A 16313-nucleotide genomic window follows, 5' to 3' on the forward strand; every position below is an offset into this window, starting at 1 on the left:
TGTTCAGCCTCGACCTTCAGGTGACGGCGTCCTCAGACCCCTGGCGAGGGACTCCTGACTCGGACGCCTCCTCCGGGGCTGTGGGCGAAGAGAGCCAGCAGCCGGGACAGCGGTTCCCACCGCCACCCCGAGCGGGAGGGGACCGCGAGCGCTCCAGGACACGTTGACTCACCTGCCTCCAGCGCAGCTGTTGCCAGGCAACGCGGAGGCGGGGTCTAGGGGTGGTGTGGGCGCTGACGCATCCAGTGCTGGGGTATTTATCCCAAGCTGGGCCTTTCCTGTTCACCACCTGGTCCCGATGGCTGGCATGCCTCCCACCCTTCTGCACACCGCCACCAAATCAATGCTTTGTTTCTGAGCCCTCCGACACCCTTCAATCCCTGAGTCATGTCTTCATGGAGTAATAATAAAATCCCTGGGAGAGAACCCTTCAGAGGAGAAGTTCTTAACTAAGAGCCCATAGTCCAGTGATGGCGAACCTTTTGAGCTCGCGTGTCAGCATTTTGAAAAACCCTAACTTAACTCTGGTGCCGTGTCACATATAGAAATTTTTTGATATTTGCAACCATTAGTAAAACAAAGACTTACATTTTTGATATTTATTTTATATATTTAAATGCCATTTAACAAAGAAAAATCAACCAAAAAAATGAGTTCAGAGGTGACACGCGTGTCATAGATTCGCCATCACTGCCGGCATAGTCTGTATTTGGATGGATTTTACCGGGTACCTAGTCCCCAAGTCCCAATTGTACACATAATTTTTGTTGTATGTGTACAATTTGGGGGAAGAGGGTGTGTGCGGAGTTAAGGACCAGAGCTTTCATCAGATTCCCAAATGACTCTTCACCCCCATCTTAAAAACGCAGGGCACTAGGAGACAGAAGATCTGGCTTTAGGTAGGAAACCCAGATAGTTGGGTTCCTTGGTGTTTAGGTTAAGAAAATGTTTACTAGGAGCTGCCAGGATCATGGGATAAACATTTGATGTTACTGCCAAATAAGCTTATATACAAATGGTCACAGAGATATTCTGATAAGATTTGGAGAAAAGAAAAAAAGATGTTTTTAAGGACGCAATGTTAAACTGGGATAGTTTAACATCTGTAGTGCTCAATTAATACTTAATAAAAGTGCTATACTCCCCGTAGCCTATGTGTTTTGTGGTGTTTGTATATAAGATATTAATGTGTTAAATATAAAATATTTTAAAACATCTCACAATTTTTGTAACTATGTTTTGGTATTTCTTACTCTTTATTTTAATATCATGTGAGCCCTAAAACATGTCAATGGCCTAAGTCTCTGGATTTCTGAGAGGCCCTGGGATCTGCTGGTTAAATTAGTGTTCCACTCCTTTTTTAAATTTTAATATATTTTTTATTGATTTCAGAGGGAGAGAGAGATAGACACATCAATGATGAGAATCATTCATCGGCTGCCTCCTGCATGTCCACTACTGTGGGTCAAATAGGCAACCTGAGCATGTGGCTTGACCAGAATTGAACCCAGGACCCTTTAGTCCACAGGCGGATGCTCTATCCAATGAGCCAAACCAGCTAAGGCCCACTCTGTTTTCTTATTTTAACAATCCAAAATTCATGCTAGTTGATTACTATGCATAGCACTACCTATGCGTCTGTTGCTTTACAGCAAGAGGCCCTCTCTGCTTTCAAGTCCCCAGCTTATCAAAGCAAATCATTTTTCAAAGATGAATGTACTTTTTGTCCTATTCTGCTCCGTTCTTTACCTATGTTCTTCATACAGATTGAGAAGAAGTGAAATTCAGGGACTTGACTAGTATAAGGCATAATTTAAACTATAGTCAGTGGTCAACATTAACCAAGATACTCTGCTCTGATGAATATAATACCTAATCCTATCTAGTCAGAGCCACCCTCTGTCATCAGCCAGCAACCTGCTTGGTGGAGTAGGTGGTTATTCAAGAGTCGAGTGTCAAAAAGGAAAAACCCAAGGGAATCTGAAGGGAGATAATCTCAACATCTGAGGTTAATTCTGTGTCCACCAAACACTGATTTGATGTAAAAAGTTCTAACAGTATATCCATGATCCTCTACTAGGAAGACTATTTTCTTTCTGATAATGGACAAGACTGGTTGCCTTTTAGATGTTGCAAGATAAAATAACTTATATTAAGATAAAGTAAATACTACTAGTTGGTAGAAAAAGCTAGTCCCTCGATAGGTTTGTAGCAATCAGATGTCAATTTTACATAATATAAATCAGAACTTGCTTATTGGACTATTGGATGGATCATGGCCAAATTCCCCAATAAGTTTAGTTGGTATTCCTCCAGCAGGTTTATTTGGTATTCAGTCTTAAGATTGTTAGCTATTGGGCATTCTGGTATTTATAAGAGCTGGTGAATTTGTTACTGACAAAATCCAAATAGGATAAACTAAAATAGCTCATTAAAACTCAACTCTCTACTGAGTGCTTTTAATAAAAATAACAAAAGGGCATGGGTATCAGTACTGTCAAAAGCTGCAGGGATCAAAGGAACATCATTTTTACAGCTTTCTTGTACACTATTTATCATTGCAACACTTAAGAAAAGATATTTTAAGATGCTCTTTTAATGTTCAACAAATTAGACATTTATAATCTCAACAGACTTTTACTGAGAATGTTTACAACACAGATATTCTCAAACATGTTAAACTTAGCAAGGATTGCTTTTGAGAAAAGAAAACACACAAAATACCAATATGTTTTGTATTCCATGGCATTGCTTCTATGGAAAATAGTTGGTATTCTGTAAAAAGAGAAAAATTGAATTTAGATTCAAGTATAAATGAGTATGTAAATGTGTATATAATGTTCGTATATAGATGTTCCTATAAATATTTTGTCATGTATGATAAAACTGACACGAGGTATTTCTCAGCTTTTCTTCAGTTTATATATTTTTAGCTATCATTTAATCTTTCTAATCTCTCTTCACTGGAACATTTACTCTGTATGTCTGTATTTCCCCAAAATTTCCAGTATTTAACTATATAAAAGTGGTTTCCTAAAGCTCACTGATATCAACAAAGTTTATGAATAAAATAGTTCAAAAGTTGCAGTTGTTCCTCGTGTATTTATTTCCTTATGTATTTGCAGTTAAATCTTCCCGTTATATGTGTAACTACTTTATAAGTAAATATAAGTGTTCAGGACAAAGTTTAAGACTTCAGATAATCAGATGAGAAAAACAAAGAAAAAGTAATTATTGAACTGTTTTCTTATTGACAAAATAAAATGAAGTCCTGGGTGAATTAGTCTGTGTAAACCTGAATTTTGGAAGCAATCCAGATAAAGCTATTTTTCTCAGCTTCAGAGAGAATATTCTACTAAATTGATCAAATCATAGAATAAATTCTATTTCACATTTGTGAGCACGCTAATACTTACTTTGATGTTACAATCACAGATTTTTTCCATTAAGTATTAAACTATTTTTGTTCACATTATGTAAATGCCTCTACAATTGTAAAGTATTATGAAAGATAGTTTCTTTTCCATAACTCTTTGTTCTTATTTCCTTGAAAAAAGAAAAAGTAAGAATATGTTGGCTCATATTTCTGATAGGAACATAACAGGCCTTTGTTGAAATAGGAGTTAATGCCAGAAATAGTTTGAAAATCTAAGTTCCTAACTATGCCCCTTGATCATGTTAAATTTTTCCTTTACTTTTATTATATTTATGTTTTATATTTTTCTTGTCCAACTGAATTGACTAATGCATAAGAACCACATTAAATAAAAGGTAACAGAGCATCCTTGCTTTATTCCTGACATTAATGAAAACGTTCCAAAGTGTTTTACTATCAAGCCTGTACTAACTTTGTTTGAAACCATTATATCTATAATGTGAAAATTCATCTCTTTCTTTTAATACATCAGAAATTGATGTGGAATTTTACCAAAAGCATCTATTGAGATAATCATATAATTTTCTTCTAATGGTGAAAATATTTTAATAGACTCTCTAGTGTCGAACCATCCTGAGTTGCTGGAACAAACTTCGGGTCATGAAATTCTTTAAATATACTGCTGAATAGGTTCACTAATATTTCTTCTAAATTTTGCATTAAAATTTATATATAATTTTGACCTTCAGTTTCCTTTTTTAAAAAAAACAAAAAACAAATCTTTATTGTTGAATGTATTACATATGTCCCCTTATTTCTCCCATTAACCCGCCCCCCACCCCAGCAGTTCACCACCCACAGTTTCCTTTTTTATACTACTTTTGTAAGATTTGGGTTTCTAAATTTTGCATTAAAATTTATATATAATTTTGACCTTCAGTTTCCTTTTTAAAAAAAAAAACAAAAAACAAATCTTTATTGTTGAATGTATTACATATGTCCCCTTATTTCTCCCATTAACCCGCCCCCCACCCCAGGCCTTCACCACCCACAGTTTCCTTTTTTATACTACTTTTGTAAGATTTGGGTATAAGCTTCATTTAAAAAAATATGGTTGAATTTACAAAAAATATTTTGAGATTTTTCTTTCTTCTCTGAGCTGGAAAAATTCAAAATCTGCTGGCCTTGGACTTTTTGAAGGGAGAGTTTCTGGATAATGTTTTGAATTTTTTTCCATGGCTATTAGTCTGTTTAGATTTTTTTCTTTCTTCTAAAGTGAATTTTGGTAACACCTACTGTACTGACAACCCTTTATTTTATGTAGGTTTCTAAATAGATAGGCACAGAGATTTGTCAAGTACTCTTTTATAATATCCATTTCTTCCATATCTGTTTTAATTTTTCTCTTTTCACTTGTAGTTTTGTATATTTATGGTTTCTCCATCTTTCTTAATTAGGCTAGGCTAATTAAACTAGCTTTATTTTTGAAAATAATCAGATAATTTGCTTTATTAACCTATTCTTCCACTTTACACTTTATTAATTTGATCTTTCATTTATAGTTTTATTTAGTTTGCTTTCTTAAGGTTCAACTTGTTCTTTTTTAACTTATTGAGTTAAATCCTTAATTCACTCATTCTTTCTTGCTTGAGAGTGTTTAAAGTCTTGAATTTTCCACCAAATATGGCTTTGGCAAAGTCCCATAAGTTTTAATATTCATTGTTTTCATTATCTTTATTTTCTAAATATTGTATAATTTGTGCATTTTTATTTGGGGGATTTTTTTGAGAAAATATTAAAAATTTTAGCACTTTACAGGTAAATATGTGTTAAGGGTTGAAATAAATGATATGGATGAAATATTTGCAAAAATATGTTCAGCATAGAATCTGCATTTAGGATTACATAAAGTAGTAGTAGAACATACTTTTATTTCTGTGGTATAAATTTATCAATCTGCATTTGGGTTGATTTCAAAAGTCATAGCATAATAAGACATTAGGATTACCATATTTATTAAACAGGTAGGGCAATTCAATAGCCTCTATCTCCAGCATTGGAGTGGGAACTGGGAGTCCCAAAGTAAAAGTCATGCTTTCATGTCTTTCACATTTTGTTTTTCTGTAGAAAAACTATACTTGAAAAATAAAAATGATTTAAAAAAGAATCTTTGAATATGAATCATTTGGACAACAGAAGTACATTTATTCTGTAAGTTCTGACCATTACATTGAATAATAATTGCCAAAATAAGAACACAATCTCTTACATGTACTTGCACAACAAATGTCGGTGAGGTCACTGTCTACAAAATCAATGATAATGAATATTGTGGCACAGCCTGAGGAATACACGACATGGTAGAAGCAAATTTGGCCCTAAAATACTGACATTTTCCACCATATAGCCCTCACAGATCCTATAATGACAGTACGTATATAGGAATATTAATGTATACATGCAATCAAATAATAGAAATATATTGCAAATAGTTTCATTTGTGGGTATCTGAAAACAACCGAAATTTTCCAACTGGGTTGAATTGTGAAACACATACCATTTTAAATGTAATCTTCTGATCTTTTTCCATTGCGTGGCTAGAAAATAACAAATTAGCAATAAATCAGTGTAACTAAGGAAGGAAGCTAATTTTAATAGAAAGCAGCCTAATAATGATCTTGATGCATGATATTATTTTTTCCTCTATGTAGTCTTGTTCTTTCCTTCAATTAATTCTCCAATTGGTTGTTAGAATTCGTTCTCAAAATGCAAATTTTACCATATGGTTCCCCTTATTTCTACATTAAAGTTGAAATTCCTTAGCTAAATATTTCATTGGCTAATTTCCATTAATTCTTCAAACTCAGCCCTTAAAGCCTCTCTGGATCTCCTTCACTCCACAGCCTGGTTGCATGCTTTTCTTTTAGAACCATAGCCCCTGGATTGAAGGTGCATTTAATATAGTATTTTGTATGTACTTATTTATCAATTTCCTATATTAGGCTGTAAACTCCTAGAGATAAGAATATAATCCTACCTGGCTTTATATTCTTAGCCTTTGATAAATTGTCCAGCACCCAATAGATATTCAATAATTAGCTGCTGAATGAATGAATGAACATTTTCTGGTAATGCATTAGGGATACAAACATTTTAGAAAGTACAGCTGCTGAGGAAGAAACTCATACTTAATAGACAATTTGGGCATACAAAATACTAACTACAATGACAAAGATTTGTCTATTTATACGCTCTAATGTAGTTGATTCTTTTACTTTTAAAAGTGGATGAGAATAGTCATAACTCTCCCAATCTACGGAATAAAACATTTAGTAAATGAGTCCTTAGAACTTAAGGAGTAATACATCTTTAAGACACTCATTTCCTGCCCATGAAATTTTATGGAACTAAACTGAGCAATAGGTGAATGACACCTGGAGTATTTACAAACATGAGTAGTGGATTAGAGGCCACACATGCCATAGTCTTAAAGCAATAAATAAGTTGGTAAAAGAAGTAAACCTCAGACTATGACACTGGATGTCAAATATCTATAAATAAACTTTAAAACTCAAATAAAACTTATGAGTTAATGCAAATAAATGCACAGTGAGATGATGTCAAATATCTATAAATAAACTTTAAAACTCAAAACTTATGAGTTAATGCAAATAAATGCACAGTGAGAGTATTTTTCAATTTTGATATTAGTTGATTTTTTAAAAAAATACAATACATGCATACCCTGAATAAAAAGTATCTTCGATTATGGCTTGCAATAGGACCTTGAAATTCTCCCTGGAAGACAAAATGAGGACATTCCAAATCAAATAACAGGAGAAATAAGTGCAAATTCCTCTTGAGAGTTTAGTGAAGCTCAAAGTTATTTACAACTATTATGATTAAACAAAGAGGGAATCAAGGACTTGAGTATATAATTTATAACAATAGTTAATCTTTCTATTTATACTTGAAGAATTTTCAACAACTAGCAGTACAACAGAATGATGTATTTTAAAATAATGTCCTTATTAATATAAAGATTCTATTTTCAGGAAGTTTGTCACAATGTATATTCATCAATAAGTAGAAAGAGAAATGACAGACACTTTATAATGAACTGTAATGAAAGTAAAATTTCCTTTCAGCATTTTGTTAGAACAAAATAATTTCTTTAACATACATATTGTATGTGCTAACACAACAACAAGGAAAAATATACAATAAAATTGTTAGGGCTGAAACACACAATATTGCTATAGGAATTTATATAGAAATTGAGGGTCAACTGTGGTAAACTATATTTATTCAATGAGACTTAAGAAGAGATTTTCTCAATATAATTCTTTTTATAAAAATGGCAATAAAAAATCAAATAGGAATAAACCAATTATTCATAATGGGTATATTGAGAAGTGTTTCTTTTCTAAAACATTTCTTTTTAAACTTAACGGGAAAAATATTTAACATTTTATGGCTTCCATAAAATTGGTTTTCATAGCTTCCTATTTTCATCAACTACTTACTATAAAAGTATCAGGATGGCATTCACTAGGAAATATGTCAACAAGACCTTTTTTAAATTATTCCATAATATAAGTAAATTCATATTTTTAAAATTCTATGAAATAGCTCTGACATCTATTAAAATTCTGAAATCCCTGCTTTACAACAAACATATCTTACACTTTCAATATTTATATCTAATTCTCATCTTGACTAAATCCACTCAAAATACTTAAAAGGTTGAATTTTTTCTACTTAAAAATGTACACATTGAAACTATACATTTATACTATTATATTTTTTACAAGGGCAAAATGTAACTTAAAATGTGCTAAAATTTAAAACTCTCAAATCCAAACATACAGGTTGTTTTAGTCTTATCATTGAAGAAAGAGCAGTATATAAAATAATTGGGAGGTAGGGGTAAAAGAGATATAGGGATGGAAGTGAGGATGTCTAGCAAACAAATTTTAAGAGAAGTGTTGGAATGTACTAGGATCTGAAAACTCATTTTCTTTAAGAACCCAAAATACTTCACTTAAAATATATGTTTTAAAATTAGGCGCCTTAGGCCCAGCAAAGCTAACACTACTGTAATTTTTTTTCTATGTATGTTTTACATTCTTTTCTTTCATAGGGTCCTAGGAAACTTGTCTTGCTGCAATATAGGGGTTATATTAGTCCAACAGAATATACTACCAAGTCACAGTTTATAGTTTTAGGTAGTTGTCTGGAAATATAGTCTGAAGTGATATTGTAAACTCACAATTTGTTGATATATTTTAAGAAACTGAATCCTTAAATTGAAATCTTACACTATTCATAAGTTAAGCAAGCTTCAGAGAGTAGAAGTTAATTTTTAAAAGCACCTCTTACTTCTAGAAAGCTTGATAACAACTGATTTGATTCTTTCCACACTGGAAATTCTGTAATTTTAAAGGCTATCACAGTTCCTTTTACATTTCTCTTTAAGCAGGTGGCAGCTGCTATCTTCCTTGATGGAAGCTAAGTTTAAGAAAGTGAAGAATTTAGTGAGGAAATAGTGACCATAAAACTAAATTTTGAGAAATGTATTTGCCTAAACTGTATGGATGTTTGAAAAGTATTTGAAGACTTTCAGTAGTACATTTAAGAATAAAATTAAGATGGCATTTAAGTTAAGGGAAAATATAAAATAAAATAATAGAAGTATCCAAGACTAGACTATAAAGGAAATGGCATAGTGAAAAGAAAAATATTTGCCAAGACTAGAAGTCAGAAGAATCTATTGGAATTTCTAATCTCACTTACTAGAATGATCTTGGGAAACACCTTTAACTGTTCCGAATTGTTTTCCCTTTAGTAAACTGAGGATAACAATACTTATATAAGTACCAACAGAGTTACCAAAAGAATTAGAGAAGACTAAAAACTATAATGCATTTTAACAATGTAAGGCATTACTTAAAAATAATACCTAGAAACTTTCATCATTGAAAGAGATAACATTCTTTTTAAATAACAATATAAACTCAATTTCTAGTTTAAAAAGCTGTTTAGCAAAGCTAGATTTATCTTAAACACAGATACGGATTTAGGGCCATTTTTTGTTAATTGTGGGAAAAACAAAACACACCTACAATTAGTTTCTGATATATTTATTTCTTGAGCCTAAAGTGTAACTTTTACTAACACTTTAGAAAGACTGCCATCCCAGTCAGTAGCCAACTTGTATACAGAGGGGCAGTAAATTGTATTTTTTTCTTTTTTCTGTTCCCCGTCTACTGACTAGCCACAGTGGATGTGTCCTTTCTTTTTTTAAAAATTGATGAGAGAGTGAGAGATCAATTTGTTGTTCCACTTATTTATGCATTCATTGGTTGATTCTTTTTTTAAAAAAATATATTTTATTGATTTTTTACAGAGAGGAAGGGAGAGGGAGAGAGAGTTAGAAACATCGATGAGAGAGAAACATCGATCAGCTGCCTCCTGCACACTCCCCACAGGGGATGTGCCCGCAACCAAGGTACATGCCCTTGACCTGAATCAAACCCGGGACCCTTGAGTCTGTAGGCTGATGCTCTATCCACTGAGCCAAACCGGTCAGGGCCATTGGTTGATTCTTATATGTGCCCTTACCTGGGACCAAACCCACAACCTTGGTATACCGGGAACACACGCTAACCAACTGAGCTACCTGGCCAGGGCGTGGCTGTGTCCTTCCTTAAACCCAGAATAGGCTTCCTCCTGGAACCAAACCCACAACCTTGGTAAACTGGGAACACACTAACCAACTGAGCTACCTGGCCAGGGCCTGGCTGTGTCCTTCCTTAAACCCAGAATAGGCTTCCTCACTGGGAGGGTCGTGATCATTGGAAGGGAATCTAACCCCAGCTTTCCTCCTGTACATAGCTTGAGACAGAAGGGCCATACTAGGGGGAAGGAAAATACCTGTTTTCTTTCGGAGTGTGAGAACGGTTAGGCAAACAGATGCTCTTAGGCTACCTGGGTGTTTCTGCGTGGCTTATCCTGAAGAAGAGTATCTTTATAAAACACCACACCTGGGAATTATCAGAAGGGCTGCCCCGCACAGAATGGCAAAGCAAGCATGCAGTTTGTGTTACATACGTTCAATTTGAATCTCTTCATTCTTCTCTCATGCAGTTGAGGAACGAGCTGCAGCAACGGATGCACGACAGACGACTGAGAGACACGAACACACACACAATGAGCACAAAGGCTTCTCAGCACTGGGCATAAAGACGGTCTCCTATTTGTCTGTTTTTACCCACTATACTAGCTTCAGACAAAACAGAACAAGAAAGATGTTATCTAAGACGGCCTTTGGTGAGCATTTCAAAGAACTGTGGAGGATACGCCAAGAGATGTAATAAAATTTGGTAGCTCTATGCTAGGATCTTTGCCATCATGTTGATGAAGCACTTTCCTGAAGGCTTCAGCCCATCATCATCTGCCAAGAAGTAGAACACCCGCCTGCATCTTTGACAAAGAGCAGCGTCTGCTTCCAGACTTACTCAATGATCTGGGGCAGATGAAAACAGCTCTGGGAGAATCAGTTTATGATCATGAAAATGTTTCTCTAGAAGGTTATGCTGTTCGCACATCTAGTAATCTCCTTTATAAATGATATAGTTTATTGAAAATTCAACATATGGAACAAGATGACAGGGGACACAAAAAATAACACAATGTGTTGTTGATAGCAAAAAATATGACTAAGATACATTTTCTCGAAATGTAAAGATGCCAAGCAGAAGGAAATGAAAGCACATCTGAGACATGTGGCTACCTGCTTCAGTCTTATTTTAAAAGCATGGCTTGCATTGAACCTTCTCACAAATATTAAAATCACTTATCAAATGGATTACTTTAAGCCCTATAGAAAGCTATCTGTTAACCAATTCAACTTGTATTTGGTTTTTAAAGCCAGTATAACCTAACTTTCAACTCCTAATTTGTAAGAATACTCAATGTGATAAACATTCAAAACTGAGTTTAAGATTACAGTTCCCTTTCCACAGGTATATACATGTTTAAAATACACGATGCTCCTCACTCCCTAAATTGGTCCATAGTTGTGAGTCACAAGCTTAGAAAGAATATTACAGTCAAATTATTATTAAGTATTCTAACTGAAACGCCAAAGTAGGTTCATTAGCATTTTTAAAATCCATGCATAAAAAGAAAAACCACCACTAAACCACAAAACTTAGAAGTGAACTGAATTCAAGTTATTGGTATCTGGCAAATCTTAGTAAATTCTCACTCTAAATGTCTAATTACAAATAAGGAGGTATTAGGAATAGAAGTAGATATATCTAGTTATATTGAATTATATTTGACAATTATCTTTTAATATCCTCAAAATGCCTTTGAATAAAACTATTTCTCCCATATACTAATCACCATCTAAAATAATATGTTTTACTTGGTTTTGCCTTTAGAATGTAAGTTCCGTGATAACAGCAATTTCTTTTTTAATTTTACTTACTGCTTTATTTCTAGTACATAGAATTGTGATTAGCACATAGCAGATACTCAGTAAATAATTGTTGGCTGACTGAATGAATGATTTTAATATATATGCAATTATTGAGATATAAAATAAATTAAATGTATAAAAAATATTGAATGCTGTTTGTTCAGGTATGTATAAACTTTTAAAGTAAAATAAATGAATTTTGCTCTAGTTCTATTAAATAAACTGCAAAAACAGGTTTAGAAAAAAATACCAATGATTACTAGTAAGAAGTAATTCTACTTACCACAACATTTGAGTTGCCCAACTTCCCTGTCTTCGAATAATGAAATAAGAACTGTTAAAAAATAAGTAGTGAAAAAGGAGACATATGTAATACTCTTTGTAATACTTTAAGCAATAAAACAATTTAAAAAAAGAAAAAAAATAAGTAGTGAGCTTTACTATAGATGATTAGTGCTTTCCTTTATTATTTTTTAATGTATATATTTATGGAAATCACCTTACCCTTTTGTTATTAACTTTTTCATCTGTTTTCTGTTGAAAAAATATATACAAATATCATTATATCATGCATAACATAAAATTATAATATGTTATATATAATATATTATATAGTATAAAATTTGTAATATAAAATTGTCACATACGTTTTAAAACATGACAAGTTACATAAAAATATAAGACTTAAATTGATTAAACATATATTGCTCTAAAAATAAATGAGAAATTAAAGATTGTTCATAAATAAAGTGTACAAGATCTTTACTACAGCATTATTCATAAGAGTAAAAAATTGGAAACATCCTGCAAGTTCAACATTGGGAAGGATATGATTATGTCTAAAATATTCAGTGAAACAGACAAGAAGGAGTCACATGAAAATACTTGTAGTTGTTATCACCAAGTAATAAGATTATGTTATTTTTGCTTTCTTCCACAAACTTTTCTATATTCCTCTTTCCCTCCACAAATCTGTTTCTAAGAATGAATCATATCATTCCTTTTTGTTGTTGTTATTTTTTGTCCTCATTTGCTTTTAATATAAAAGAAAACTCATGGATAAATACCATTGTCATTTATTTTAATTAGAAGAAAAAAATTTGGAAAATGACCATTAAAAACACTGGAAACAAATCCAGTCATAAACACTTAGTTTCAGTAAATATTTATGTTTTCAAAATATCAAGGTTTCTTTGATTTATTGTATGTGAAAGGCATGACAGTCAGCATGTACCAATGATCGTGGTTAAATTAATTATGAAAAATATAATTCTAAACTTGAGGTGTTATCCTTAATAAGATAGTTTTAAAATAAGCGCATCTGTAAGATATAGAATATAAAAAAAGGTTTGGTACATTATGCTATTTTTCAATTTCCCACCTATTCTCATTTCAGGACTAAAAGTTCTCCCAGAAGAATCAAGTAATTTTAATAAGAAACCAAGACAGTAAGAATATAATTTTCAAACTGACATTGACAATATAGTTTGATTTTTTTTTACATTGTTAACATCTTTCTCTCTAACAAAGATTCATCTGCTCTCCAATTGTAATGTGAGTCAGGAGAGAAAAGAAGCCAAATGACCCCACATTTCTCTCATCAGAGGTAGAACACATACTTGAGGGGACATATAACTTTTCAATCCATGACTGTAAACTTCATTGATAAGACCTTAAATCCTCAGACATCAGAGAAATTGAAGTATTTGTTTCTCATCCAAAACCAGCTTATTGTCTTCAAGCTCCTCTTGCTTGTTTCCTACATAGGGTATTTTCTTCTAGTAGGAATTCCAAAGTATCACTGAGCAATTTTTTGCCTACAAACAAAATACTATTTCAACCTTACCTGGGGCTTTGGTAGATTCCCCATAATTGTGAAGCAAAGCTCCTCCAATGCATCGGATGCCTAATGGAAATGAGAAGGTACACAGGCTATGCTTCTATTTTAACAACATTTGCATAGAAGATATAACTGCAGAATATTGGGAGCCAAGGATATTCCAGCTACCCAGAATAGAATCCTTCTGGTGGCCCATTGAAACTCTGTTGGAATCCCTTGATTTTTCTCACGACAAAAACTTGGCTCTTAAACATAAAACCTTCCTTCCAATTAGAAAAAAGGAATTATGGCCCTAACCAGTTTGGCTCAGTGGATAGAGCGTCGGCCTGCAGACTGAAGGGTCCCAGGTTCGACACTGGTCAAGGGCATGTACCTTGGCTGTGGGCACATCCCCAGTAGGGGGTGTGCAGGAGGCAGCTGATCGATGTTTCTCACTCATTGATGTTTCTAACTCTCTACCCTTCTCCCTTCCTCTCTGTAAAAAATCAATAAAATATATTTTTTTAAAAAAAGAAAAAAAGGAATTATGTACAGTATATATGCACTGATTAAGGCTTCCACTGTGGTCCAGATACATAGTCCTCAGTACTTGCTAAGATTTCATGGAGTTCTATGACTGACAGTAATGAAGGCAGTGCCAAAAGAGAAAGTATGGCTCCCGATTTGTAGCAAAGTCTGAATCTACAGGCCAAAGCTGTGAGCCTCGCTGAATATTACTCATTATTGGCTAATTTGGAAGTCCTTCAATTGCTCGAAAACAATGGGAGTTGGAGGGGAAGGAGCGGTCAATGGGGCACCTAACCTGAGTTACCACCCTTCCAGGCTGCTGACTGCACACCCCAGGATCAGGTTTTTCAAAGCATCTGAGTACACAAGTAGGGCAGGGCTCCCTGTGGTTAGCAGCCAGCTGGGTGTGGTGAGGAGTAGCACAAATGGACAAGCAGAGGCGAAACCTGCTTTGCACAGAATTTAGCACAGTAGTACCATAAACAATTGATTACTTAATAAAAATGCACATTGGAAATAATGAGGATCTGGAACCAGGGGGGTGATATAATTAGTGGTTAAAAACAGGGGCTATGGAGTTGAGCAGCCTGCAGCTCTATAGCAATACAAATTCCATTTCTACTCTTTGTTATCTGTGTTACTTTGGGCTGGCTACCTAACCTCTCTAAGCTTCAGTTTCTTCAGCCATAAATCAGGGATGACAACATCACTGCAGAGAGTTCTTGGAAGGATTAAATGTCAGTAAAGCTCTTAGTACGGTGCCAGGTATCTAGCAATTAGTTAACAATGGCAGCATTAAAAAAAAGATGTGAAGCTTGATTTTCAGCTGCATTTACTCATAATTTAGAAGACATGTCAAAAGGGTTGTTTGGGGCCACCAATATCCTCAACTTTTGAACAACAGTGAATGGGTAATATGGTTGGTTTTAGTGAGGGATATAGTTGTAATCATGAAACAGCTTCTCTGAGCATCCTTCCTAGCATCAGAGGTCTGTTCTCTTCCATTTGTTTGTCTTCCATGCAAATTGTTGGGATAATTATGAATGATCTTAAATGGCTCATGTTTGTATAGTGCTTCAATAAATTATAAAACACTTTCACATATATAATTCTTATTCTGTCCTTATAATCCAGCTGTGAGGTATATAAGACAGGAAGTGTTAGTCTCACGTGTAGAAGTAAGGTTCTAAGAGACGGTCACATGCCCCAAACCACACATGGCTAGTAGTTGATAGAGTGTGGCCTGGGGACTAAGTCTTCTGACCTTCAGATATTCCCATGTTGCACTAGTATTGACTGTTACACCTATGGTTGGGAGTTGGATGAGAGGAAAAATAGTGTGAACACTGAGACATCCTTTCTCATTTTTTCTCTTCAGGGATGGGGACACAGGTCCCCCCTAAAAATCTGGAAATAAATCCCTGGAAGTTCTTTTTATGGCCCATCTAGAAATGCTACAAAATATAAAACAATGACAAAACTGTCCAGTAATGTCATTTGTCAAAGACGTATCTCTTAATTTAAAGAAGAATAAATTCTGACACATGAGTGTTTCCTTAGAAAACATATTCTAAGCTGGATTAGGCTTTGCAACAAGATTGAAGTTTGACAGAAAAAGTTTCAAAACAAATTACGTTTTCTCCAGCAACTCTTTATGCAAAACTATTATTTAATGAGCTACAATATTCTCTAAGGATCTATTTTAGACTAAATTTTTAATATTTTATTGTTTTATGTGTGGGCCTTAAAGATCCTTTATTTCCTATTTGGTTAAAATGTTTTAAAAAACTATTCAGATAATCACATAAAAATAAGATAATAGCTAATGTGAAAATTAATGATTTTTAAAAATTGTATAGTAAAAGATTCCATAGTAAATTAACCAACCTCTCCTCAAAATGTACTCGCTATCCAAATCCAACAAAAGCCTAGTTTAACTTGATGGTGTTTAGATGAGTGCTTTAAAATTTGTCTTTTTACTACTGCAGAAATAAAAGTGATTCTGAGGGTGTTCCTGAATTTTAAATTGTATGCTATATCCATCATGTTTTATATATCTACTAGTGGCCTGATGCACAAAATTCATGCACTGGGGGGGGGGG

General features: G+C 33.8%; 1 protein-coding gene across 1 annotated transcript in view; it reads right to left on the minus strand.

Annotated features, from left to right (window-relative positions):
* Positions 1 to 2489: 2489 nt before the first annotated feature.
* The window catches only part of NMU (neuromedin U), a 24271-nt gene continuing 10447 nt past the window's right edge, over positions 2490 to 16313 (minus strand). The window contains exons 4-10 of the mRNA XM_005877165.2: positions 13711 to 13770; positions 12369 to 12398; positions 12148 to 12198; positions 10490 to 10564; positions 7121 to 7174; positions 5934 to 5973; positions 2490 to 2775 (exon numbers count right to left, since the gene is read on the minus strand). Coding sequence (XP_005877227.2) covers positions 5938 to 5973; positions 7121 to 7174; positions 10490 to 10564; positions 12148 to 12198; positions 12369 to 12398; positions 13711 to 13770 — 306 coding nt within the window. The 3' untranslated portion in view covers positions 2490 to 2775; positions 5934 to 5937. The remainder of the gene's footprint in view (positions 2776 to 5933; positions 5974 to 7120; positions 7175 to 10489; positions 10565 to 12147; positions 12199 to 12368; positions 12399 to 13710; positions 13771 to 16313) is intronic.

This window comes from Myotis brandtii, unplaced genomic scaffold (genome assembly GCF_000412655.1).
Source record: "Myotis brandtii unplaced genomic scaffold, ASM41265v1 scaffold51, whole genome shotgun sequence".
Lineage (NCBI taxonomy): Eukaryota > Metazoa > Chordata > Mammalia > Chiroptera > Vespertilionidae > Myotis > Myotis brandtii.